Source organism: Falco biarmicus, chromosome 14 (assembly GCF_023638135.1).
Source record: "Falco biarmicus isolate bFalBia1 chromosome 14, bFalBia1.pri, whole genome shotgun sequence".
NCBI classification, from domain to species: Eukaryota; Metazoa; Chordata; class Aves; order Falconiformes; family Falconidae; genus Falco; species Falco biarmicus.
In genome coordinates this window covers 21,490,806-21,518,783 of record NC_079301.1, presented here as the reverse complement: position 1 = coordinate 21,518,783, position 27,978 = coordinate 21,490,806, and the positions used below count along the sequence as shown (strand labels likewise).

The 27,978-nt window shown below is 46.0% G+C and overlaps 1 protein-coding gene across 3 annotated transcripts; it reads left to right on the top strand.

Annotated features, from left to right (window-relative positions):
- LOC130158734 (pre-mRNA 3'-end-processing factor FIP1-like) lies at nucleotides 1-27,952 on the top strand. 3 transcript variants are annotated; one of them, XM_056359689.1, is made up of 16 exons: nucleotides 1-485; nucleotides 1,144-1,183; nucleotides 4,177-4,261; nucleotides 5,524-5,630; nucleotides 6,702-6,760; nucleotides 7,848-7,958; nucleotides 10,428-10,558; nucleotides 11,280-11,404; nucleotides 13,486-13,591; nucleotides 14,990-15,188; nucleotides 17,121-17,147; nucleotides 19,596-19,653; nucleotides 20,208-20,263; nucleotides 21,576-21,774; nucleotides 23,678-23,836; nucleotides 26,608-27,952. In XM_056359689.1, exons 1-16 carry the CDS (start codon nucleotides 392-394, stop codon nucleotides 26,738-26,740), a joined length of 1,689 nt encoding a protein of 562 aa, XP_056215664.1. In that variant the 5' UTR covers nucleotides 1-391; the 3' UTR covers nucleotides 26,741-27,952. The 3 variants fall into 3 exon arrangements, with proteins under 3 accessions (XP_056215664.1, XP_056215663.1, XP_056215665.1); XM_056359688.1 differs by having other exon boundaries at nucleotides 4,177-4,282; XM_056359690.1 differs by lacking the exon at nucleotides 17,121-17,147 and having other exon boundaries at nucleotides 4,177-4,282.
- The last annotated feature ends 26 nt before the right edge of the window (nucleotides 27,953-27,978 follow it).

Below are 27,978 nucleotides of genomic sequence, written 5' to 3'. Positions count from 1 at the left end.
CGCCCTGCGCCGGGGCGGGGGCCGGGACCGGTGCGGGGCGCCTTTTGTAACGGCGGAGCGGGCGGCCCTGCGGCCCGGCGCGGCCTCCGCTCCTAGCCGGGGGCTCTCGCCCGCCTCCGCGCCTGCTCCCGCCGCCGCTCGGCCCCGGCCCCCTGCCCGCAGGAGCTACGGCAAGGGCGATGGCGGCGCGCTAAGCGAGGCGGCCTCGGCGCGGCCCGGCGGCTGCGGACTCCCCGCCCCGTGCCGACCGCGGCGGATGCGCGCCTCGCCTCAGGCGCCGGCGGGAGCCTAGCGCGGCCCCGGCCGCCACTCCTCCGCCTCCTGCCGCGGGCGCGGGGCAGCGCGGCAGCTCGGGGCGCCCCGCTCCCCTCGGCCCCGCGGCGGGGCGGCCATGGCCACCGAGCTGGAGCCGCCGGCGGCCGGTGCCGTGCCGAGCGCGGCGCCGCTGGAGGCGGAGGAGGACGAGGAGCACTGGCTCTACGGAGGTACGTACCGCCGCCCGGGCCGCGGGGCAGGGGGGCGCACCAAAGCACCCGGCCCCCTGCCCCCGGGCCGGCGGGGCTGTCCCGGCGTGCGGGGCCCGGGGTCCCGCCTCCGCGCGGGGGGAGGGGCGGGCGCCCCTGGGGCAGTAACGGCGCGGGGCCGGGGCGATTGCAGCGCCTCGTCCCGCCGGTGTTGCTGACCTGGGAGGGGCAGATGCCCCCCGGGCCGGCCAGGACTGGGGGCGACGGGGGCAGAGCCCGGGGCTTGGTTTAAACGTCTTTGTTCCCCTCGTAGACTTCCCAGCCGCGGGGCGCTCCTGCGTGCCTTCCCCCACGGTACCGGTACGGAGCCCCTCGCGGCTGCCCGCGGCGCCTTGCGCGGTGTTTCCTTCGCGCCTGCTCCCAGGCTTGGGATGTGCATTTCAGTTCGGTTCTGTGCCAGTGCTGTGAGACTTGACTTCTGCAGATAGGTTCTGCTCGTTGAGTTGGGTTTTTTTTAACTTGCTCCATTTCTACTGGAACTTCGTTGAAAAAAGAACGGTGGGGTTATAGCAACTTGGCACTGCTAGGGATTTCTGTAGCTGCGACGCGTTTTGTGCTTAAATTCAGCTTTTCTTTTCTTTCACTTGAATCATTTTTGTTATTATTACTGTTTTTGCAGATGACACCACTGGTAAGCAAGAAGACGGACCAATTTCTGGGTGAGTCCAGAGTGTTTATTCATTAAAACAATATAAGCTGCAAAGAAGATCAAGCCACATTAAGCGTAGCTTGATGAATGCTCTAGCCCAAAGCTGCTGCCAGGAAGGGCAGCCTATCCTCTTCCCATCCCATGGGGTCAGCCCCAGCCCCTGTGCTTGGGCTGGCACAGCATTTAAGATTTGGAAAGTGAACTGGATTGGTCAACTGATCTGACTTAAAACTAATTTTTAACCCTTTTTCCCTTCCCTGATTAGTTTTAAATCAGGTCTGTTTTCCAGTTTAATTCCCTGGGAAAAATGGTGCCTTGAAGATTGGCCTTTGTGCTGGCCTGGCCTTCATAAAACTGGCTTTGCTTTAGCCTGGAAAAGCTAAAAAGCTTGAGCCTGCGTTAAAATCTTGACATGATCAAATCAGCAAATTATACAAGATCTATGAAGTATGTGGTTTGGGTAAGACTTTCAGATAAAAGTGTTGGGGACAACACAGTGACCTTTTTTGCTTCCTATGTGTGGAAAGTGTTGTCTGTCCTGGATTTTAACTTCCATGTATTTGTAGCAGTGTGTTTTGCACCAGCAGAGTTTTCTCTCAGCAGAAATATTATCTGTTTGCCTTTTTACAGCGTGAGACAGTTTTCAGAAGACTTGATCTTCACTGGACTTCTGTGTGCTCAGCACCTTCAAAAGTTCAGTTGAATATCGTCCTTTAGGGTAATCTTGAATTCAGTATCTGGAATTTCTAGGACTGTTATGGGTACTGTCCTGTTTCTGTAGTAAGTATCCTGTGCTTAGGGAATATGAGAACTTGTTCAAAAACAAGTTTTAGGCAGACTTGATAAATCGTTACCTAAAAACATCAAATGAGCTTTGTGAGAAGGAACAACTTTTAGTGTATGTAGAGATTTACTGCTAACTTGCATAAATTTATTGTTTCTTGACACTTTCATCTCAATGTAATTTTACTTTACAAGCAGGATTAAAAATCTGAATTTCTAGCAACCATCTCCAATAACTGCAAGAAGCATGAAGGAAAAGCATTAGTGGTCATACTAGCTCTTTTTTTTTTTTTCCTCCCCCCCTTTTTTTTCTGCTTTGTTGCACAATGAGAATCTTCCTCAATGAAGAGCTGTGGGGTGTTTTAAGAAAAATGACTCTTTGTTTGTGATGTTGTCAATGGCTGCAGCTCCAGGGATACATTGCTGGCTTGCCTAGAGTATTTGTCTCTACCCGTGGAGCAGAAATTAGTGTAGTGCAGGATGCAGTATCCATGAACATTCCTTACCCTGAAGGATGCAGAATACCAGCAGCCTATGCAGGATGCTGTTAGGCCAGCAAAGCACAGGGTTATGTTGGCATTCTGGGGAAATCAAATAGCTGCAACTTTTTTTTGCATGCAAATGACTGCTTCAGACCTGTCGGATTGTTCATTCCTGGGAAGCAAATAGGTTAGGAACGAAAGACTGTCATTTAGCAAATATTTATTTGAACTCCAATTCATAAATTTTAATGCACACCCACAGATACTTCATGTGACTTGAAGCTGAAGGTAATACTTGTTGCTCTTCCCTAATTCAGTCATTTGGATTTTTAAGAAAATTCTGGGGTTGAGGTCAATGTTACAGGTTGCTTGGATTTGGCAAACAAAATGCAAAAGGTTTTGGAGCCACCTGTGAGATTTTCTCCAGTAGTGCATCTTTTGGTCCTTACGTTAATAGCCTATGTCTGCAAATCTGAAATACTTTGAGGCTGGTTTTCCCTTAGACATCTTGGCTGCTGTTTATAACTGAAGGTGTCTTCAGCTGTCACCTCAGGAACTTGGTGAAAATGGGACCTGTGCTTCCTTCGTTATCTGCTGAACCTCCATCCCTTCTTTTTGATCTTGGTTTGATTGTTGGATTTCTTTGTATACGGGGCTTTTCTAATATGGGAGCTTCAGTAACTGCTCAAATTGGTCTTGTTCATTTGTTCTGGTTTTTATGCTCAGTAACTGCTTGCTGAGTTGTGTTAGCGTGATCTTTTGGCTTGTTCGGTGTCTCCTTTCCTGCCACCTCTGAAATGGCTTTAATCTGACCAGTGTTTGGATTCTGTTAGGTGTTACGTGTGTTTCTTCTTGAAGATAATCTTATATAGGTTTATTATCCAACATGGGGTTTTAAATTAATAGCAACGTCTCCACAGAGTACCGGTGGAGAACTGGGTGGCCTGGGCCTGGGTTGTTTTAATTGTCTGTTTTAGAAAGCCAGAATTATTTTGAAATTCTACTAGGTTTTACCTGTGTCCTTAGAAAAAAATTATCTCTCTTTGTATTTTTGTTTTGTAACACTTAGCATACTCTTTTCTAGCATGTGTATACCAGTTTGACTTTCTTGCTTGGCTAATGCAATAAGTAATATAAACATTTTACAAACTCTTGAATTAGAGGGAAATTTGAACCTGACCATTGTTGCATTAGGACTAATTTGTAATGAATGAGAAGATAGGGCAGATATAATTATCTGTCTTGTCTTCTTTGAATTTGACCTACTCATTAATTGAAACTATTTATAGGAACACTAAAATAACTTTTTCCTTAATTTCTGTGGGACGGATACCCTTGCTGCTTACTTGGCATATGTATAATTATTAGCATCCCTAAGGACAAGGTGAAGTTTTGCTTATTATGGTCTTAACTTGTATCCATTGTGATTGTGCTGAACCAAAGCTGAAAGCTGTTAAGATGCCACCTGTATTAGCTGTTGAGTGGTGTTTGGCTAGGCAGCCGTGCTGTCTGTAAGGCGCTCCTGGGAAGTGCTGAACTAGTTCTTTCCAACAAAAGCAAAGCCAAGCAAGGATGATTAATTTTTTGTTGTGTAGGTGAGCTAACTGCCAGCAGAATAAACACACTACATGAATAAAGCCATTATATGAAAGTCACTTGGATGAATGCTTTAGAAATGTTGATAGGTGAGCCTCTAGACTGGGCTTGTCCACTTTCTTTTGTCTGTCATATTTACCAGACACGCAGAATCTTCTCACCCTTTGCAAGATGCTCCTCAGGAGAGCCGGCCTGTCAGCAATGAAGACCGAGAGATATCACAACATGTACGTGTTCCACGGCAAATGGTAGACATAGTTATTTTTGTTTTTCTCCATACTCGTGGGTAAAAAGATGTGAGTGTAAAGATGCTGGTACTGCCTAATATGTAACGTTTGTACTGTAGGTGTGTACTGACAGTTCCCAGTGCTACCTGCAGCAACAGGCTTCTCTTCTCAGCCTACCTTGTGCGGTGGGGAGTGAACCCTGATCTAAGTATTGCTTATGCCATTGTAGAGGCAGGTGAGGGCCTCTGATGCTGCGGTCTGGGAGAAGGAGCAGAGCATGATGCTACCATCCCTGCTCAGTATTTAGTCTTGACTTCTTGAGGGTCAGTAGAATATGGGAAACACTGGGATAGAAAGCCCGAAGTGCTGGGAGTCAGTTTTGACTCAGGCTCAGACCTCTTAGAATACAACCTAGTGGCTCAGCGCTGAAGGAGTAGGAGGAGGCTCGTTTCTCCACCCCCTCTTCCTCTAGTCTTTTTGATGGGTTTATTTTCTGCTGCTGTGGTATGTCAAGAGGGCTCACACAGAGTTCCGACAAACCCATGTGCTGTGGAAAAGGATGGAGGACGTTAGGAACACTTTCCTCATACTCTTTTGTAGTGGTGAGGTATTGATTCACCTCCTGCCTCTTGCAGAACTGTGCTGCTGGGTATCCAGAAGAGTTCCTTGGCTCTGGTGCCCCAGCAGTGGTGCTGCACTGGAGTCAGATCGGCAGCTTTGAAGTTCTTATGTAAAGTTAAGGCCTTGGGCACTGACTGTGCCCAGGGTCCTACCACAAAAGTCATGGTGAGAAAATATTTGCTCCGAGGTACTTGGGTGAAGCCTGGTGAATGTATTTTGGTGATTTTTATTTGTGACTGTATACTTCCGTGAAGGAGTTGTGTCGAAAAGCCCTAGCTCTTTCAAAAAGAGTAGGGGAGAAGAACTGTGGGGCTTGATGAAATTCTTAGAACCAAGCTAAACCTTCCCCACCTTCAGAAATGTTATCCTGGTTCTCATGTAGGGTCACTTCTTCCAAGGACATAGCAGTTTCTTTGTGGGCACTGTCCGTTCATGTTGAAGGCTGGTAACTTCCATGGTTTTTGCCTCCAGAGACAACTTTGTATGGCCGTGGGGTGTACTAGGAAGTTATGTCTTGATATCAGAATTGTTCTTTCTAATTGTTCTTCATCATACAAGCGTTGTACTATTTGGCTTGCTGTCCTGGGGAAGTTACCAGTTTCACATGTTGATGAGCTCCTGTGTGCTCTTATTGTTGCTAGGCCCTTCCAAGTGGTGAAGATGATGAAGATGACAGCGATAGCGACAGCGATGATGATGACGTGAAAGTTACTATTGGCAACATTAAAACGGGAGCACCATCGTACATGTATGTATTGCTGATTATGGTGTCGATTTTTGATCTGAGGTAGCTCTGGCGTGTTGATTGGCATTGAAAGTGGGGATGAGAGCTGACCTGTGTGTTCTGGGAGGCATGGGAGCAACACTTAGAACATGGGAATAGGATTAGAAGCTGATGGGCAGCACTGTCCTGCAACTGCTTGTTGGGAGAATCCATCTGTAAAATAGATTTGACAATTCACGGGTCTGCTGTTGGAAAATTAACCAAGTAATTACTATGCTGCATTGGGCAAAATCAAAGGTGGGAAGTTAAGTTTAACTCATCATCTGTGAAAAGTTCAAGAAAAATCTGCATTGATAAGAATTTGCATAAGCTGTGAACTTACTGATTTTCAGCTGTTGTGGGTTTTGGTTTTTTTTTTCATGATTCAGAATGGTGAGGCTGGATTTGCAAATCAGGAAATTACATCACTGACTTAAAATTCTACCTGATTTGCATTGAATAAAAATAAGACAGCATTCTTGCTTGCTGCTAGCAGCCTTCCTCTTAAGGAAATGACTTACATGTCCTTTGCAGCTTATTCTAATTTTTCCACTTTATGGATGATTTCCTTCTCTTGTTGCAGAGCTGGTTTCAGTCTGATGGATTACTCTGAACAGCAATGCTCTATCCATTAGTAACTCACTAGATTTTGCAGACATCCTTTTTGAAATCTTCTTCTTCTACCTTTCTCTCCCCATTCTGTGATATATGTGCAGCTGTGATTTCTATGTTGCTCCATTTAAATACTAACTACGTTCCTGGGCAGAATGGTAACTACCAGTCTTTGAAATAACCTTTCTCTTCACGTTCAAGACAATCCTCTTGTGTTCTGTTGTCGGTCAGGATTTTGCTGGGTTTCCGCAGGCTTAGAGAAACTTGCATGGCAAATGCATCTCACTTCTATGGTGTTGAGACGTAGTACTAAAAATCCTGGAGAGGCGTGAATAAACCCAAGTGAACTAAGCATCTTCTGAAGGATGTCAGGGCTTGAATATATTTTGCATGAAAAACTTTAACCTTGTTCAAATACCAATGTAGTGATTCTTTTCCATATAGGGGAACTCCTATGAATTTAAACTTAAAAACGGGTAGAGGCTATGGAGCATCTGCTTCAGGTATTGCTGTTATTTTTATCCTTTACCTTTTGCAATATTTCACTAATCTGGCGCTGACAGCTGGAGCAGCTGCAAATCTCGGTCTCTGTTTGGAAGGATATAAAATTATTGCATCTTATTTAGACTAGGAATAGTAAGTGCATTTCCTAAACGTGTCCTCCTAGGACAGCCTGAGGGTCCAGGATACAATCGAATTATTTAATTACCCATCACTGAAAAAGCTGATTATAATTTTATTTAAACTAAAAAAAGATAACTCGGTTATTTTTATAGTTAAAACCCCAGAATATTTCTAAACATCATTGTCGCACTGGGGCCAAACATTCTAAATTGCCTGGAGAAGCTTTAACTCTGCGGTCAGTATACTGAGCAGCTTGCAGTGTAAGATACTAAATGGAACAAACTGGCCTTGAGTATCAGATAAGCGTATTTCTGCATCTGAAATTATCCCCACCATTCCAGTTTGGTTTATACTGTCTATTGAAGACTTTGATTCTGTCCTTCCTCATTTATGATACTGTCCTTTCATGGGCTTCATATGCTTCCTTCCATTAATTTCTTTATACAAATGACTTGTCGTCTGATGGAGAAAATAAGAACAAATTCTCCTGGAAGGTTCTGTACCCAACAGATTTTTGCTGGCTGCAGTTAGTACATGGTCCACTTAAGGCTGATCCTGAAAGAATCTCTTGTTGTGAGAAAATATGTGTATCTTGGGAGGGAAAAATAAATATTTTTGCCTGGGGAGAAACATCTCTTTTTTTTTTTTTTTTTAATTCTTATTTTTATTTTTTTTATTTGGGGTAAATTTCATGCATGCTCTAGTAATTTACTCTGTTTGTCTGTGGTACCATTCTGGGTTGAATTTGCTTTTCTGCTGCTCAACTGCAAGTGCTGTATACCCTGGCTGTTTGTTTATAGAGTGACTGAAGCAATTTTTAATAAAAGTTGATTGTGGTGACCTACGTGCTATAAAGCCAGCAATGAATTCAGAGTAGTTTTATTTTTGACTGGAGTAATTTGCTCAGTAAATTAGTGGATTAAAGGCATTGCATTAATAGTAGTAACGGTTTCTCTCTCTCCAAAGCCAAGTTGCAGCCCAAAGGTATTGACTTAGATGCCGCGGGGAATATAAATGGATTGCCTGTTATAGAAGTGGATTTAGATTCATTTGAAGACAAACCGTGGAGGAAACCAGGTGGGGCCTCACAGTTTCTTGTGGTAAATATTTTCTGCAGTTTTAGTTCTGTCTCTTTAATTTTACGTGTAATTTCTGTCTGTTGCTGCCAAGGACCAGGGAAGTCAGAACAATGTGTATTGCTCAGCCTCTGATGCCTGTCTAGTCAGTGACATTTACTGATTGATCAAGCCGTGCTTCTGCCTAAAATTGGGCTGCATTTATGCTATTAATTGAATTTCCCTAGTTCCAGAAATACTACACTGATACCAACATGATGATGTTTGTTGGCCTTAAAGTCAGTGGAGCAGGATCACGCTTTGGCCGTTGGTGATATGTGGTCTCTTCTCACCATGGCCAAGCTCAGAGCCATCCCCTTCTTATTTGTGTCCTGGGGGTGTCCACACTTCTGCAGAGGGTGGCAGTGGTGGGAATTGCCACCTGAGCATGTCATGGTGGCAAAGCCATCTTTTTGTGTTGAATTCTCCTGCTGCAGGTGATTGAATAAAAAGAAGGAAAACACTGTCTACTCTGACAAGAAAGGCTAGGATTTTTTCTTTTAGAAAAGCTGCAGTGCCTAGTTCTTGGCTAGATTCTGCCCCTAGGTGCATAACTGTGAGTGAGCAGTCCCCGCTTATTTCTTCTGGACAATACTGTCTAGACTGTGTCCAGGCAAATAGTACTTTGCACAGCAGGTTTTAGTCTGTACATGGTCTCTTTTGTCTTCCTGATTAATATTAGGGAGATTTCTACTTGGAAGCGACTCTTGCATGGCAGCTGTAGGATGCTACAAATAAATTTCTGGTTTTCATCTGAATTTGATACAAATGTAAATGAAGAAACCAAAGAGGTGCAAATTTTTGCTGTGCTACTCTCATAAAGCATGCTATGATGAAGTGTTAAGTGAGGCAAAAAATCCACTTGCCTCTTCTCAGAAATAACTTCTCTCCGACAGCCACTGTACTTTGTCTTTCAGAGATATGCCAAGTAAGCCGTGCTTTTATGAGGTTGTCTGTGGTTGGGTTTGGTATCTCTTGCCCACCTGAAATGAAGGGCATCAGGGTACATAACAGTGCTAATTACTACATTGGTGCGTTGCGGTATCAAGCCAGCACTAAAGCGCTCTGTGACGAACAGCAGCTAGTACAGACGCAGCAGAAAGCGTAGCCTTTCTTCTGCAGGGCATGTCCCATGGGTTGTGAGGTGAGAAAGGGGGGGCTAGGAAGAAAATAAGTTAGAAGTTCAGAGAGAAAGCATGGAAGTCGGCGTGGTCCTGCTGACATCCCTGGACCAAAATGAAGCCGGCCTAGCCTTAAAACACTGTTGAAGTACAAATAGAGGGAAGATGTCTGCAAAGGAGTGTGGCCTCTTAAGTTTATTTTGGATGGCAAGTAGCTTCTTACTCAGCAGCCTCTCAGGTTTATATCCTTTACAGTTAATTGTTCAACAAGTTGGTATCTCTTTAAGAGAGGGAGAGGAAGACAAAATAGTGTGGAAGAACTGTTAGAGGGCTGATAGAACAGATATGTAGATGTCATGCTGCTGAGTCTGTGTCGGTGTAGTTTGCATATTTGTGTGGTACAACAGGAAGGGTGGCCTGCTTGAAAGATAAACTTCACCCTCGCTCTATAGATCCAGGCTCAGCACGGTCAGAGTGTTCCGCTTAGCCCTTTTATATCAGCTGCTTGTTTTAGAATTGGTCTGTCTGGGAGCGCCTTTGTGCGGGGGGTGTTTGTGGGACACCTCAGCAGGGCTAGGAGGGGCTTTGCAATGCTTCCTGTTGTGAGGTGTGCCTTACAGAGATAGCCGCAGCTGCGTTTGTCCCTCTGCAGCTAGGTTTTCTTGGCAAGCAGTTTGTGGCCACCTCTCTTACTCAGAAGTGCTCCTGCTGAATTGGCACATTTCACAGAAGACTGTCAAAGTAAGATAACAGTCTCGGAAGGCTGTAGTTATGATCGTGACTGAACTTGTGTACTATGTGCCTTAATAAAAAAACTTCCACTTTAGCCCTGTCACAAGATGGGTGAATCCCAAAATCTTTTCTCAAAACAGCAAAGGCAGCGATGGTCAGCAGCAGAACGTCTTAGCTTAGCTCTGCCAAGAAAAACCTGCTGTGGCACTTTCCCATTTTTGTGGTGGTAGCTGGAACTGTCATTCCTGTGCTCTCTCCAGCACTCAACTCATTTGAACAAATGCAAGAAACTGGTCTGAATAAAAACGGTTAGCAAATAAGTGGTTGCAAGCTTCTCTTCTAATAGCCTGCATACTTGCTGTATTTTGTGTCCCAAAGGGTCCCACTGCTGCTCAGGTTCTAGTCCTCCTCCCCCCAAAAGATGCAGCCGTCTCCGCTGTGGCATGCAGTGGCTTTCTGACAGAACAAATTGGAGAGTGAGCTGTGGTATCTAGAAGATTCTTTTCTTAAACAGTTAAAGGACAGTCTGAGAACGAAAATTTGCTAGAATCCCTGTTAACTTCTACTCCCCTTGTCAGGTGCTGATCTTTCTGATTACTTTAATTACGGATTTAATGAAGAAACATGGAAGGGTTATTGTGAAAAGCAGCGACGGCTTCAGCTTGGACTGGATCCTGCTCCTCCCATCAGCACTGAAAATAAGATCACGGTAGGTGACGTGTTACCCCTGCGTATGGCTACAGTAAAACTGGGGCTTGTTTTTGTAATTGCAGAGATGAGAGTGTAAGAACAGGAGATACCTTAAAACCTCACTCTTCTGTGTTCCTTTCACTGATGAGAAATAAAAAAGTGTATCTTGAAAGGTTAAATCTCCCTGCTGACAATCTTTCCTCTATGGAATGAACAGTGCTACCTGCCTGGCGTGTTTGAACTACTACAGTAGCAAGACTTGAGTGAATTTCCAGTTGACTTCGAGGCTACCCAGCTAAAGGGGGGTCTGGTTGGAAGACCCTGTGGATGTGAGAGATGTAGAGAGGGGAGCTGGGCATACACGGCTGTTTTGGTTGTTGCTGTTGACTGCAGCAGTTGTGTGGCCAACAACTGTTCATCAGAACTTCAGCCAAAGAGTCAATTCAACAAGTATTACTATTTCCAGTTTTGATTTAAGGATTGCATGAAGAAGGATTATCAGATTATTAAATTTTGGACTTCTAGCAGGAGGCAGTGGACAGCAGGCTGAGGCTGGAATATCCAGCTAGTTTACAGAAGTGTCCACTGCCTTGGCTGAATAATAGGCTACTGCTTTGCAAGAGCCCTGTGATTGTTCCTCAAGGGAGCCCTTTTCCTTTGCTAACAGTTAATCTCTACATTGCTACATTCAGCTGAAAGTAAGGGCATTACACCTACGTGTTATATTTTGTCTTCCATAGGTTCAGCAAGGAAGAACAGGAAATGCTGAAAAAGAAGTGGAAAACAACATCATCAAAACAGAATTCAAAACAGACTTCTTGGCTCTGGTGGGAGGACGCATGAAGGCTGGGCCTCCTCCTAATAGGTAAGAGACGATGCAGAAACAAAGCCTGGGTGCACTGTGTTCTTCACAGGGGTAGCAGGGATCCACCTGGGCCATATCTGAACCTCCTCAAGCCTGAACCAGAAGCAAATTTGGAACTTTACAGGAAGCTACTGTGGTCGCTCATTAACTGTTGTCTCCAGCAGTTGCTCCTCTACGGGTTGTGCAACCCTTACCTATCCATATACCTCTCCTTGGTAAATCCGTTCCATAAAGCTGCGCGGGGAGGGAAACCAATATCCCAGGTGAAGGGACTCATCTCTGGGAGTAGAAAAAGCCAAGGCAGATACCTCAGCTTTGAGGGCTGGCGTTGCTAGCTGCTTGTGCTTACTTGGCTTATTCTTACTCCCACGATATTAATCTTTGCCTTCTTAAGTGGAAGTGGATTACATGTTTGGCAGCTGATAAGAGGAGCTATTGGTTTCTGAACGTGTATGCTACGCTGCTTGATGCATGCTAATTAGTTATTTTCTCCAATGAGAGAGAGGATCCACAAGGCTGGACAAAGCAAAACAATTGAGTCATTTTGCTTGGCAGCCTCTGCTGGGAAAACCACTTTGACCTTATGAGGTGGTTGGGGTTTTTTATCAAAAGCTTCAGGAAAACAAAGCCATGTGAAACCAGAAGAGCCAGAGCTTTGGGACCTGGGTGTTTCTGTTGCTTTATTCACATTACATCTTTTGCACACCTGTCTTGCAGAAATCAGTCTCACATTCCAACTTTGCACTTTGTCTGAGAATAGAACCAACTATATGCTTCAAGTATAACCTTTAAAGTTCTGCTTAGTCTGTTTGCATTTAAGCACATTGGTGGCATTTCTGTCCCCCTTCGTAGTGCCACCAAATCAGTCAGGTTTGTTTCCAGCTGTTATGCGTATCTCATGAGATTTTTGGAAATCTACACCACTGCAAAATAAGCTGATGCTATTGTAGCTATACAGCGCTTTTGTCCATTTTAACTTTTATTAAAGTCTGGGTTTGAAAGTACTGACACACAAGATTCTGTTCCTGCAGCAGAGCTTTTGGTCAGAACCAGAATGACTAGCTTGGTATGCTGCAGCAACATCAAAGCCATGGGCTCAGCAATGAGGCATTTGGGGTTTGTGTTTTTTTTTAAACAAAGTGAATAGATTTCAGTGAGAAAACTTGCAGTTTTCTGAAATGAAGACATTTCAGTGAGAAAAAATCTCACCAACTAGCCAGCATTTTTATCTACTTTGTCTGAATTTCCCACAGAGATAGAAAATTCTGACTAGCTTGGAAAAGCGACTTTTTTTCTGTCCTAACTGCAGAAAACATGCCTAAGGCCATACTAATTACACAAATCAATTGCTGCATGCATATAGGATGAGGCATTCTTAAACTTCAGTTGCAGGTGCTTCCCCCTCTCACAAACCTTTACTTGTGATGAACTTACAGCAAGTCTTTATAAAAATGTTCTTCCCCTAAGAGTGTCCTGGGTACGGAGATAAAAGAATGTGGAAAACTGTACGTTCTGTGACTGATTTCCACTGGTGCATAGACAGCACTGCTTCTTGGCTACATTTCTTCAAGGATCTAGCCTTGATTTCATTGAAGGCAGTGGCAAAACTTGACTTTAATATAGATCACAGAGGGATGGGCTGGAAAGGGTCTGAGAATCCAATTTGTAAATAAATGCGCTGATATCAACAACACTTGGAATAATGGACAGAAAGTAGGAAAAATCTGGGCTGATAATATTAAAGGCTTCACAGAAATGTTCTCCACTTTCTCTGAGCCTTATCTGGGAATAAGGCTCACATCCGGAGAACGAGTAAAGGATTTCAGCAATCTGTGTATGTGGTGGTTCTTTGGATCATGTTTCTGGGTGTTCAGAGGGACCGAACTCACCCCTGCTGGCAGAGTTCAGATTGCTCAAAAGTGAAAAGGGACTTTTCTTTCACTGCTTGTCCAGTTTGAGTGCTGCCTCTAGAGATTCTTCTCTGGTGGGAAAGAATGTATAAGAGAAGTTTGTCTAATAGTGGGGGAAACTGCTCCTTCAGATGTCTTTGAGCCTAAAAAGATGCATCTGCTTTGTACCAGGAAGCTGGGTGGGACAATTGATGTGATCGGTGGCCAGGCAGGCACAATTAGGAGAGTAGAAGGAAGACGACGTGATAAGCATGCCTCTGAGGAAAACCCAATTCAGGTAAATGTTTTGCACCATCTTGAAAAATTTCTGACTTTATTGCGCTCCTGGTGAACCCTGAGCAGTCTGTCTGTGCATTCCTGACCTCCCATGTCACAGTGTCTGTCTGGAAAGCAGTAGGTCAACGCCATCGAGGTGTATGCATGTGTTCTTGCCTTCTGCAGGTTGAATTAGCCTCTGTGTTAAAAGCTTTGTCTTGTGAGGAATGAGGGATTGTCCTTTAAATACCAGCCTTGCCACCTGAATGGTAAAGGCCCAAGCTCCTTTTCTCATCAGCTCCCCCGAAGTATACCTCAGGGTGCGTAGCTGGGAGGCTCTTATGTGGACCCTCCACTGTCAGGCTGGAATCTCCAGTTCTGCAGTGGAGGACTTCTCCTTGGGGCTTGTGTTTCTTTTTAGTTTGAAGTAACATTTAGTCTAAGCATCACCGGACGCAGCCCACGCTTCAGACGTAGGGTGGGCCTGTGTTACAGGATCTTGGTCCTTACAAGCAATAAAAGCCTGGGGGTTAAAACTGGACTCTGCTCTGATCTTGCATGTTCACTGTATCATCATCATGTCCTGGTTGGCTTCTAGGGAGGAAGGTGCTAGGTAGGGTTTGAGGACCATCTGCTGAGAACTCCTCTTAATCACCTTCCTCCTGCCAACACTCCTAAGTCACCAAAAATCCCCAAATACAGAACCTTTCCCCTGTCTAGACTCAGTTCCTGGTTTTGTTTTTACATGTGTTTTGTTGTCTGGGTTGTGGGTTTTTTTTTTTTAGTGGTCAATTTCCCAAATTTTGCCAACAGTGCTCTAAAAAGTTTGCGGAAGAGAAAGAATGTGCTGGAAAACGTTCCTCCCACTTACAAGCATTGTCACCTGTATTTCCAGGGCTTCTCCATATGAATCATTCCTTCAGCAGTAGTACGTGACCTGCTTCTGTGAGACAGAAGTGAATCTGGTCTTCCTTTGACCTACGTGGGCACAATCTAGAGCAGAATTTGGCCTCTTGCTGCCCTCAGGAAAGATAAATAGGGTTAAAAAAGCAACACGACTGCATTGCCCTTAAATATGGCAGGTTTTAATCTGAAGCCTGTGTCGGTGGCAGTTCCTGTAAACAAAAGGTGTTTATAACACTAAAATGTCAGCCGTCTTGCACAGTTGGATGTACAGCTAGAATCTGGTCTCGCTGCTCTTCCACGTAAGCGAAGATACCTTGCTAAGCGTACTGATTGCTTTGATCAGCCTTCCTTCCTCCTCAAAAGATGCTGTCCCCTGGGTGTAGCACAGCCTGCTCTTCCCAGATCCTGCCGTGCTGCCCGTTTCGGTGATGCACTCCCTTTCTGCCAGCGTGAGGTCCTAGCTGCAGGAGCAAAGAGGTTACAATGCTCTCTTCTCATTCCTCTGCCTTCTAAGGTCCTTGGAGACCACGGAAGTAAGCCACAACCCCCACAGCAGCCCCAGCAGCCTTCACAGCCCCAACAGCCACCTCAGCAACAGCCGTTTGCGCCACCAGCAGGCCCACCGCCTCCCCCGCTCGCTGGGCCACCTCCACCACACTTTCTCCACCCTCCTCCACCAGTTACTTCTGTTCCACCTCCCTTGCATCCTCCAGGTAGGTGTTCACACAGCAATGCGTGGCAGTCGGAGGCTGCAGGTTAGGACGTCGCAAGCTTGGAGCAAATTAAAGGTTTAACTGTTAACTGCGGTGGGACAGTTGCGCGTTTGGGTAACAGGTCCTTAGAACTGGTTGATCTTTGTTTAGTGTCTCCATCAGCCTATTTCACATTTGCCCTTGAATACTTAAAAAATCACTGCTGTTCCTTGAAAAAAAAGCATAGGCTTTGTTTCCACGAGAGAGCCTTTGGGTGCTACACATCCATTTGCTTTATTGATAAATGTCAAGAAATGGGTTCCTGTTTATCTGTGGAGGAAGATACGGAGGTAGGAATTGCTCTCCTGCGTGAGATCAGCAGGCTGTTTAGTTCAGGATTGTGTCTGGCTGTGACCAGTTCCAGATGTTTCAAGGGTGATGCTGGAATTGGCAGTTCTGCAACAGCAGCTTAGACAATTGTCCTCCCAGTCCAGGCCAGTTCTTGGTTGGTTTGTGCCATAAAATACCAAGTTGTGTATCTTTCTGTGTCTGTTTCTGTGCATTTTATTGTACCAACAGCCACTGCAGGGTGATTCTTACTCTCCTAGAGTCTAGTGTCCAGTGCAGACATCAGAGCGGTGCTTCATGTTAAAAGCAAAATTTAACTAATGTAAATGAGGTCGTTACCGTGGGCTATAAACCCATTGGGCATGGTCAGGCCTCAGCACTGGCAAGTTTGTGTGTTCTTGCCAATGACCAGGTGGGTTTGTATTGTGCCAGGAGCACTTGGCACTTGGAGAGGCACGTGGAGGTAGGTTCTGTGTCTGCAGGAGCGCCCTTTGCCCTGCAGTTACAGACTGTGTCCTGAAACCTACTGAGATAGCAGAGGTAAAATGTCTTAATTTTTTATTCTGCTTTGTTGTCTCAAGCACCATGTTACAGAGCAGTTTCACTGTCCCTGCTACGCATGTAGGAACTCGGTTTCCACAGAGCACAGAGGCCAGTAGTACTCTATGGGGCACCAGGTAAAACAGGGCAGTACTGGTGGAGAGAATAAATTTTGCAGCCAAAAAGGGCACATACATGTGCGCTCCTGTAGCCTTTTCCAGGGGGCATAGGGTCGTTTTTCTGTTGACCCTTTTCAGTGCAATTTATGGACATACCAGCCGTGGCCTAAGACACTTTTTTGTCTTCACCTCCTGCTAAGCCTGCGCATCTTCTGATCCAACATGAGTCACGTGCATTGAAGCAGAAGCGAAGGCCACGCTCTGGGCTCCCCTGGTCCCTTCGGTAGCAGCCAGACTTCTGAGAAGCCACCAGGAGCACATCGTGCAGTAACTCCTGTATTTTGCACGTGCTCCACATGCAGATGATGAAGAATAAAAAAAATATGGTCAAGGCTTTTAATTGGAGGAGGATTATTACTGCAGTACTCGCTGGACCATGATAGTTTTTTGTACTGCCTTCCATTAATATGATTGGCAAAATCAAGATTAATTGTTCACTCTTGGTTGTTGACCAGGGTGTCTGATTTCTCTATGCAGTTATGACTGACTTTTTTTTTTTAAAAAAAATTAAAAAAAAAAAAACCCTAACCAACAACAAACAAGCAAAAGGACACACTGGCACCTGCAGCAGGTCCTCCTCTCCAGCTCCTTCAGTTGTTGTGAAGGCCAAATGAATTGTGTGTTGACACTTGGAACAAGGAATTCTCCAGTATAAGAAAGCAGCATGATCTAAAAATATAATATTAAGGTAAAGAGTTAATAATTTGAGAAAATTATACAGTTTGTAGGCTAGTTACTGCTTAGTAAGACCAATTTTTCTGCTGGTCTGTTTGCTCAAATATGTGAGATTGATTCAGAAGTATGCTTTTGGGTTAGCTTAATGTACAGAGATGACATGCTTTACCGGTTGTCCTCACTTGTTTTGCTTGCTTGTTTATTTCCATAGGTCTGCCACCGCCTGGTCCTATTCCAGGTAGGTGTTCACTTGCTCTTAATAACAGTGATTCTGAACACACCGATGGCCCTATCTGAGCGTTTGGGTTAAGTAACACAAGATAGGATGGCACCAAGACCCATTTTAGAGCACAGTTAATTTAAGGCTGATAAACTCCAATGCAGCATTGAACTCCAGCTGTTTATCTTATATTCTGGACCTAAATAATAATCTGTAGGGCTTCTTAATGCGATCTCGTTTTGTCTCTGAAGACCAATCTAGAAAGTGGAAAACTTCAGGCGGCAAAAGCCTGAAATGGTTTAGTTCTTGCTATGGCATTAGCACAGCAAAAGCCCGAGTGACAAATTAGTGCTTTGTGTAGGAATTTGGAGTGTGAGCCTGAGCAGAGCAAATGCCGTTTCCATCAGCAGCCTTTGCTCCCTGGTGTGCAGTAGAGGTGGTGAATACTAATAAAGAAAAGTAACAACAAATCTTGTGCGTAAGTTAAGAAGCCCACTGATTCAGAGCTACTATATGAGTTTCTTTTAGCTGTAATTTTCTTTTTTATTCTACTGGCAATTTTGCCTAGTATAGGGAAAACAAATTTAGCTGTTTGTATAGCAGACCATTTGGAGCAGTCGTTCTGACCAGGTGCCGTATGTCTGAAAAGCCAAGGCTGATGGTGACTGCGTATATGCAGTCAGGCCACTGCCTCCGCGTTACGCTGTGCACTGATTCATGTGCTTGCAAAAGCCCTGCACCCAAAGCACTTAGTACTGGATGTGCTTGTCCTCACTGTGTCAGACGCGTTGGGCTTGATTCGCAGCTTTTGCGTCCGTGCTTTTGTGTTCATGTTCTGCCCTGAGCTTCCCAAGTGGAGATACAGAAAACCTACCCTAGCTGGGCCGTCCCTCAGACTGAGAAAATGCCTGTACTTGTTAAAATGTCACTTTTTGTAGTTCTCTGTAAAATAATATTGTAGAGCTGGTTTTCGTTCTTGTAATAGAAGAAACCTGCTTGTAGTAAGCTTGGGTTTAGAAGAACTAGATTGTGGTGAAAGTGGATGCAAACTGGTCTTAATTGTAGACGTTGCAGCACCCAGTTGCTAGCCAAGTACATTTAGATTAAAGTTGTTTGGGAGGAGCAAGGTGGGCAAAACAGAACTTCCACTTCAGGTAACTGGGTTGGAAAGGGAGATGAGGGATAATACCTGCTAATTATGATAATGATGATGATCCACCACCATTAGAGTTAGGTGCTTTTAACAGTAGTACTTTGAAGTACTTGTGCTTGGTGAACAGGTGTGATTGAAATGCTCTAGGCATTGCATTTTATCGGAAGATCTTAGGAAAAGGAGGGGGGAAAAAGCATCTTAGGAGTGAGATGTGTCCTCCAACTTGTTTGCAGCATAGATCTTCACTAGCTGAGCCGGAGGCTTCAGGCTACCTCTTTTTGCAGTGAGACACTGCCAGGAAGGGGTTCCCCGACCCGTTTAGGTGTTCACGGTAAGAGGTGCTGAGCTGTCCCACGGGTCTTGACAACGCTGACTCAACCTCATTGCCTTGAAAAGGAACCAGCGTAAATGACTGCAGCTAGTTTGGGTGATTCCTAGCCTTTGTATTGGTACAGTTTGCTCATTTTTTTTATTTTTTTGTTTAGTAATAAACAGTCAAGCCAGTGGGTGGTTAACTTATTCTTGTAGGTATTGATAACTGCCTATAGAAATAATGGCTGCTTATAGTTACCGGTAGGAGTTTAGGAAGTTCTCTTAGGGGCAGTCAGTGCATCCTTTTCACATTCAGATTGGTCAAGGTTGAGGGCTTTGGTTTCCAATGCTTGCATCGCTTCTGGGAGTGGCCTTTGTGAACTTCTGCTTAATTTTGCTTTCTTGAAGATGCTGCCATTTTTAAAGCGTCAGACCTTTCAGACAGCCCTCTCTGCATCATTGATGCTGTGTTGTCTTACAATTTTTAAATGTATATGTCCTCAGAAAATTGGCTTTTGTTAAACAGAATCAGGTGAATTCCATGTTACGTGCTTTGTAAAAGACAAAGTTACTCATTTCAATCAATGGAGCAGTAAAACCTTTGCTGTAGTTGCAGTGTGTCTGCATCCCAAGAACCAGACTTTTTCTGTCTTCCACAGGACTGTTAATGATTAATCTTTACTCCTTAATGAATCTTATGTTTAAGATTAATAAGCCAAAATAGAATCATAGAGTTGTTTAGGTTGGAAAAGACCTTTAAGATCATCAAATCCAACCGAAGGTAGTTCTTCCTTTTATTTTTCATTCTGTACCCCTACAGAACTGTCATAGCTGTAGGGGTTTAATTTCGGTAGGAGACACACCCCTGAAGGGAAATTACTCAGGGCCTCGTTTAGAGTAAAAAGGTGCTTTAACTGCTTTTAACTGTAAACAGCAATGAAGTCTTGTTCCCTCATGGCAAGCTGTGAGATCTTTGTGATGACTTATGCTTCTGTGTCTAGGGTTGTTCCCGCCTCCTCTGGCACCGCCACCAGCTCTCCTCATTCCAACCTTGGATGGGTAAGACCACACCTGGGCTGCGCCATCGGCACTGCTCCTCCGTAGCGAGGAAGGGAGAGCAATAGGTCTAAAATTAGTGCTAGTAGTTCTTGGTCTGGTCTCGGATTGGGGTGGGGGGCGCAAGAACAGAGCTTGTAGGGAATCCTCTGTACATTTGCCTTGATTTGTTACATTCATGACACAGGAAGGAGTCAATAAAATGTAAGTGTGTGTTTAGGTTTAATGCAGAGTAGCTGATAGCATATATGTTGCTTCCTGTTTCTATAAAGGTTCCGCAGGTACTTCGTAAGCACTGCCTGATTTACAGAAGGGAGGGGTAACGCAGGGCAAGCAATTAAATTACAGCAGTTTCAGAAGCTGTGACAAAGCAACCGCACCTGTATGCATTTCCGATAGCTTTCACTGCAGAGTGAAAGAGATTCACTGGGTTTCCCATGAGGATGTTCCGCAGACCTTCAGAAAAAAATCGAATAGACTTGCAGCACAGATGTACCTGCATGGGTCTGCGTGGGGTCACTGATGTTCGTAACTTGCGTCCTTTTCTCTCCCCAAAGCCAGCCAGCCAGCTACAACAACAGGCAGCCGCCTCCCTTTGGCTACAACTCTGCAGGTGAGCACTGAAGATAACAGTCAAACTGCTTCTGTCTCCCTTTGCTGGGATATGGTAGTTCAGGCTTTTCTTAAGCTGACGGACATCGTGCTTGCTTGAGCTTTAGGGTCTGGCTTGTGCCCCAGACCATCCCAGTCACTAGAAACACGTGCTGAGTTTGAATACACCGTGAAGCATTTGGAAAGCTGACTGTTTTGCAGCGGTGGTGAATGCAGTTTTGTAGATGAGTGCTAAGCCTCAGATCGCTGTTTTCAGTGCAGATAACCCAGCAACAGGAAGCTTTCCCGTGTGCCTCAGCAGCAAGTTCTTGTGCTAGTTTACACACACACTTGCTCAAACTCACCCACACTTTCTTTTCCACCACCCTCAGGGACAAGTGCAACCTTCAGCTTCGCATCTCTTTTGAATGCCCTCCGCCCCCACTTTGTTATCTTCCTTGCCTACAGGCACCAGCAGGCATCTGTCGCCTTTTGTTTTGTAATGGAAGAGGCAGTGCCAGAATTTCAGCAAATTCCCTTCCCTGCTGCAGCCCTGCCAGCAACGCAGTGTTCTCTCCCATTTCCTTAGTGACCAGCACTTGGAGTGGCACCTCCTTGCTACAGGAGCAGCCAGGATAGAGGCAGCAGGAGAGGAGGTTGGAGGAGTGGGCAGCAGGAGGCCATCCTCAGCCAGAGGGACCTCAAGTGCTGCCTTTTCAGCAGCTGGTACTGCTCTGGGGTATGCCCTCACTGGTCCAGCTGAGCAGGCCCCGGCAGGCCAGCATCTGGATGGGGAAGTGCTGGTGGCTCTGGGCTCATCGGGCGGCATCCTTTGTTAGCTGGTGCCCCTGGCCCTCTCCAGGTGCCACCTTAGGCGAGAAAGTCCCTGGTGAGAAGTGAGACCTTGTAAAGGTGGCCAGGAGCCTAGGGCTGCTTAAACTCAGCTGGCTCAGCACCGCAGGCACCTTTGCCCTCTAAGCCAGGATGTCTGGGAGGGATGGATTGAAGCTTCCTTGGGTGGAGGCCTTATAGCATGCCCTGTGTAGCAGGACCTGTAGAGAGCAAGAGCTGGGGGAGCACGTAGCCCTTGCAGTAATGCCCTGTGTAAGGCACCGGGGGGATTTGGCAGCAACATCTGTAAATATCTGGTCTTGCTTGTCTTCCTCGGGGAAGAGGGGTTCACGTGTTTAGGAAACGGCTGAAAGCGAAAAGTGAGAGGACAGGGGGGAGCTGGGCCACTGTTGTCTCCTTGGACTCACCTGTATGTTAAGGAAGGGACGGAGAGGATGCTGTTAATACTCCAAATGAACAAGAATTCTGCTTTCTCGCTGCAGATTCAGGTTTCATCAGCTACCCGCCCATCTCCACATCCCACACACCCTGGGTGACGACGGTGGACAAAGGCACAAGCAGCTCCAGCAGCAGCCATTGGGAATACTCGGGCTCCAGGCGCGAGAGGGAGCGGGAGCGGGAGCGTGAGAGGGAGAGAGAGAGAGACAGAGACCGCACTCCGACCACTAGTGAATACAACAAGTGAGTGCTGGTTTCCAGCAGCTTCTGCTTGCAGCTGCCGTGTGGGGAACTCTGGCCTTGCCTTGGACTGCAAGAAGGTGTTTGGTCAAGGGATGGGATTATAGATCGTACCAGTATAATTTTCTGAAACGACTGGCAAAGAGATAATTTGGATCAATAACTAGAGGACGAACAAGGAGCCAGTGTCACTGGCTGATTTCCCGTGTCTGTTTTTTTGTTTTAATCCAGCAGAACCAGTTACACTTGCTCTCCCACCTGCAAGGTGAGGCCAGTGAATGACATAGCCCCTCTCTGTTCACTGGGCATTTCACAGCTCAGTGTGAGCCATTGGCCGGTGAAGCTGCTGCTTCTTGTCTTCTAAGTGTAACTGTCAGATCAAAGGACCAAGCACCCGTGCTTTGCTCGGCTCGGTAGAGGCTTGCAGGGCAAGAGGTGCCATTTACCAGGAGTCAGCCCTGACATGGAAAACCTGAACCAGGCAGACAGCCACCTTCCTGGGAACTGATGTGACCTCGGTGACAGCACTGCTGGGAGCACTTGGGAAGTGCTTCCAGCCTCCCAGTGTTGACCTAGGGAGATAAGGTGAAGGCTGGGCTGCAAGGGCTCCTTCTAAACCCATCACTTTTTGGTCCTGTCAAAGGCAGCGTCAGTGTTTTGCAGGCTTCAGGCTCAGACATACCAATAGTCATTCCAAACACGATCAGAACGCGCATTCGTGGGGAACTTCCCAGCCCAGGGGGTGAGCAAACAGGGCAACGTTTTCCTAACCTTTTCTTTTTTTTTTCTTTTTTTTCTTTTTTTTTTTCCTCCCCTCTGTTTTTTCCTTACAAGCTTGTGGGTGCTCTGGGTGGAAGGGGGAGGAACAGAACAGAAGACAAATTATTTACAGTTTGAAGAGCTGAGACTCCCCCACTTCCTGAGCAGGTTCTTGCTGCAGCCAAGCCCTGTGATCAGCACTCCGGAGCACACTGTTAGCATTTCTGAGTGATTTCGAGCACGCTGATCTCTGAGATCATGCTTGCCAAAGCAGGGCAAGCGGAGTCCTTTGGAGCACTCACAGACACTGGACATTTACTTGTCTAGCTTCTTTCCGTGGGTGTTAAGACAGTATTTCAGACTTACTTTTTCTGAGAGTCTGAATATGATTTCCGACAGTGGCTTGTTAACCCTTTAGATTTTGGCTTTTGGAAGTTGAATAGGGGCTATGAGATGTAGAGGGGAGTGTCAGATGGATCAGGATTTGGGGTACATCGTGCCCCCTCCTGTATGTGGATTAAATGAGGTGCCTTGAGCAGATAGTTAGATGTAGGCAGAAAGACTTTGTCAGCCTTACTCACAACTGGAGTTTTTGAACTTGGGGAAGAAAATAGTCCCATAGTCTGACTTGCTGACGAAAGAACTACAGGTAATCTGGGACAACAGTGTTGAGAGTTAAAATCCAGCACCAGGGGAGGCAGAATGATACAAGGAGCGTGTTTCTGTTGGTTTTGAACAAGGTAGGTGGATGTCTCGGACATGTTCCAGAAGGATTGTGAGGGCAAAAGCCCGGAGACACTGGCCACATGCCTGCTGCTAAGGTACTCCCTTGGTAAATCCAGAGAGTAAATTCTGTAAACCCTTTGTCTTGAGAGGCCAGGAGAAAGCCACGGCATTCAACTGCTTGGGCTCATGAGCCGTGTAACAGGCAAGTGGAGAAAGTTGTTTCGCTGTGGTTAGAAACTGGGATTGTGTTGCATCTGGGGTTCGATGAGCAGCAGCAGCTTATTGTTCCAGGCTTCTTCAGGAGCACCAGCCATACCTCAGCCTGTTGGGAGGATGGGGTTCTACGTCCTGTAAACGTGGCTCCTGACTTTCAGGTCCATGAGCAGTGTGTCCCTCTGCCTCACTTCTCCTTTCTTTTAAGTGATGATGAACGATACCGCTACTACAGCCGAGAGCGCAGCTACGACTTTGAGCGTGACTACCGCCGGAGTCGCGATCGCAGCAGGGAGCGAGAGGATCGTCACCGAGAGCGCAGGCACAGAGACAAAGAGGAGAGCAGCAAGCATAAGTCTTCAAGACGGTGAGAGCTGTGGGGGGTTGAATGGGGCTGTTGATGGGAACACACCTTGGCTGCAGACGAGACTGTCACCCCAGGACATACTGGCTTCCTGGGACCTGCTCATGTCCTGAGATGCGACGCGCTGGCAAGAGAAAGCACTCGGGCACGTACCCGGGCAGGAGGCAGAGCTGCCTGTGACAGGGAGGGCCGTCCTGGTCAGTTCTCAGGAAGGCAGCTGGCAGGATGTGGAATCACTGCCAACAGAGTTGCAGCACTGATCGACAAAGAGGTGGGCCTGTGCTAAACGCCACACCAGAACAGCACAGCTCCCACTGTTAAGGTACGCACAAGGTCCAGTGCCAGCCCGTAACGGAAGCAGCAGCCCTCAGTATTCCAGGCTCTTGTGCAGATGGGAAGCGCTCCCTTCAGCCTGTAAACAGAAATTTTTTCTTGGAGCCCGCGGCCGAGTGCTGCATGATCGGAGCTCTGCCCAGTGCTTCTGATAGTGAGGTTGATGATAACCTGGACAAAGGTGAAACGCTTTTGGAGCAGAGTAGGATGTCTTAAAATCCCAGCTTTTCTGGAGAAAATGTGTTTGCTCCAGATGATCCCCTGTGAGAACATTCTGCTAGCAAAGTAACAGCTCTGGTCTCTGGTCCGGGCAGTGCTCAGTTGCTGTGTCAGTTTACATCCTGGTAATGACTTAAGCAGATTTGCTCTTTTTTTGTGTGTTTCAACTTACTTCCTTCTTTTAGATGAAATTCATGTCAACTCTGTAGGTAATTACTCTTAATTTGAAATTAGTGTCAGAAAAACACCTACATAGTGACTGGAGGTAAAAGGCTGTTCCTGTCCTTAAGGAGATGAATAAATTTTCAAGAAAGGACTGGTTGCCGAAGGGTTGGACACAAAGTGATGGGAACAAAAGCCAGGACCATAATCAAAATTGAACACAAAACAAATGGGAGCTGAGCTGATACCAGACTAACAAGCCAGTAGCTTTAAGGATTATTTCTCAGCTTTCTTAGAATTAAAGATGAGTTTTAGATGCCTGACTGCATGAACAGGATGGAATTCACCGAAGCAGTGTCAGAATCTGCTTGAGAGCTTGATGTACCCAACTGGGCTAATGCATGAGGTGGGAATGAGGCGACTTTTCCTCCGCTCCTTAAACCACACACAGATGCCCTCTGTCTTGCTTAAAGTGGAAGGATGGGAAGTGTTTCGTTAGCTGAAGCAAATGGAGGAATACGTTTAGTTTAAGGCCACTCGAGTGCCTGTCGGAGTCCCTGCCTGAGGCACTTTGAGGTTTGAGCCTGTTTAAGGTATTTGCAGGAGGATGAAAGGGTTTCGTTGTAGTTTCCAGTTTACTGCAAATTGACCGGTCTGAAGGAAGTCACTGATGCTTGTTTAAATATTAAAGGACAGTTGCATTATTCAGTCATAAACCACCACGCGTTGCTGTCCACAAGGTGGCTGGAGGTGTGTTGAGGAAAGGCAGCAGCCTTTGTTTTTTCCTTCTTTCTTTTTTGTTTTTCCCTGTAATGACTGTGAAACCATTTATTAAGCAAGTCAGAAAATGACTTGAAGCCAGGAGCTTTTCGGCCCGGGCTTCAGTGGTTCAGCCAGTTAGGTGTCTCTGCTGCTAAACTGGTATTCTAGCCGTGGTAAAGATTTGTCTCTACACCTGACATCTGTCCCCACTTGTGGAGCTGCACATCTGCGCTGTGTGACCGTACGCCTTCCTGTGGTAAATGTTCCTGCTTTTTCCTGTACTCCGTGCTGGTTTAATTCTGCCACCTTCACACCACATGCAGATCTAGAGACCTCACTTGGGTTTCAGCCTGTGAGGAGAAATAATTGCATGTTTGGGAAGCAGCAGAAAATCTCCCAGGGGGGAGCCAAGAACCAGTGTGGAGGAACCCAGAGCTCCCACCTTTCCACTTTTCCCAGTGGGAGACAGAGGCTGGTGGGGGGCGCGTGCGTTGTGCAGGGGGGCTGCACGGACGCGCTGCAGCTGCGGTCAGCGGCGCAGAGCTCCGAGGGGCGCAAGCCTAGGCAGAGTGACTTCTGGCGGGGAGTTGGCCTGCACCACAGAAAGGCTGTACGAACACCCACAGCTGGCCAGCTGTGTCGGGAGAGCGCTTCTGGGTGAGGAGATAGGGGAGTCTTAAAGCTAGTGAAGTGCCAGGTCATTTATGAGTAAGCAGAAGTAGAGACAGGATCTGCCTCCCATTAGGCAATCCACGTTTCCCTAGCTGCGCTGATCCCTTTCTTGCCTCTAGTCTGGGGATTTCCCCAAGATAGTCAGAGTGAAAGTTTCACACACCTCGCAGGTTTAGGACTCTTCTTTCTCTCAGCAGCCTCAGTGCTTCACATTGAAGCTTGAGATGTGTCAAAATTGTGAGAGCTGCCTTAGGAGTGGCAAAGACACAAGAGACGTTGCTCATAAAAACTATCCAAAAAATTACTCTGGCAGCAGTCTGTCTGCTCTGCCGCCTGCCTGGACCGCGTACCGATGCAGCGCGTGGTGTAAAGCAGCCACCTCCAGCAGTTTGCATAACCAGCCCTGGGTTCAGCCACATGTGATATCAGATCGTCCCAAATAAACACGATGAAGCCTTTCAATGGCGCAGCGATGCCCTCGGCACTTCTGATCTGTCTGTCTATTCGAGACCAATGCGTCCCTCCCTGCGCGCGCCCCTGGAGTCGGCGTGTTTGGGTCTCTTTGGCAGAGCTGTGCTGGTGCAGCTCTGGGGTAACGTCCTTCTCCTCTTGCTTCCCCACCACAGCAAGCAACATGAGAGCGAGGAGGGGGAGAGTCATCGGCGTCACAAGCACAAAAAGAACAAGCGTAGCAAAGAGGAGAAGGAGACCAGTGAAGATGGTGCCCAGGAGGGAGAGGAGCAGGATGCCAAGGAGTAACCCAGGCCCCACCGTCAGCCCTCAGGGGGAACTCACTCCTTTTGAACCAGCGTGGCATTGGTGATGTTTTGTTTTGAGGGTTTGATTTTTTTTTTTTATTATTATTATTATTTTTTATTTCCAAGGGAGGCTGACTCTGGGTGAGCAGTGAAGCACGTTGCAGTGGTTTGAAAGCTGAGGCTGCACACAGAGTTAAAACTTTTTTTTTTTTTTTTTGATACGAGACAAAATACAGCAGTACTAGTACACAAAGCACTGAGCTATTCGACTCATAAACATCCCTAGGGAGAACTTTGTCATATCAGATCCTATGGTTTCTGATGGAAGATGGCTTCAGCTGAAACTAACTCATTTAGGTAGTAGCGTTTATTTTTTGTCATGATCATTCCTTTTTGAAAAATAGGACAGTAAGTGCGACTTGAAATTTATTGTCCAAAGAAAAGTGTGATTTAGATCCTCAGAGCCAGCTTAGAGTCTGGCTTCTAGTAGTGAAAAGTCTCATCCCCCAAATAAATTTCTTTATAGCTACAAAAATATCTACCGATTTTTCTGTGGCCAGCCGGGCAGCATGTGAGGAAGAACTGCTTTTACTGGTGGGTCGCAAGGTCTGCTTTGGTCTGACAGCTTTGAGAGGCTGTTGTGTGTTTACATAGGGTGTGAAAAGACTTCAAACACGGCGCTGCTTCTTTTTTTTATCCATTGCAAAAATAGTTCTATCATATAGTACACCTGTAAATGGGAAATCAACAGAAGACCCATAGTAAGAGCATGAGTTTAATTAAGTTTTGATTTAAATACTTTTTTTTTTTTTAACTAAGAGTTGAGCTGAATAATCTTAGCACAGTAGATAACATGAAATCCCATCCAGCAGTTTGCCCTCGTAGGGTTGGCTTACTTCTATTTGGTTATCACCAACACTCCTGTGCAATGCATTCCTTCCCCTTAGTTCTCAAAATAAATTCAGTCAGGTTCCAAAGTTTGTTTGAAGTAAGTGTTGTTTGGGGAGGGTGGCAACAGAGATGTTTCTGGGCAGGAAGAACAGGGGAAATAATGTTGAGGGGTTTTGTTATGTCTAGTACTTAGGATACTGCACTTCTGTTTGTGTGAGTCCACAAGTGTCTCATTTTTAAGTATCTTCTACTACTTTGACTTGTTATTTAAAACTGTCTTAAATCTTTGCTCTAAAATAATACAATTCTGAAATGTTACGTATTTTTTTGTATTGTAATCTTGCAAGT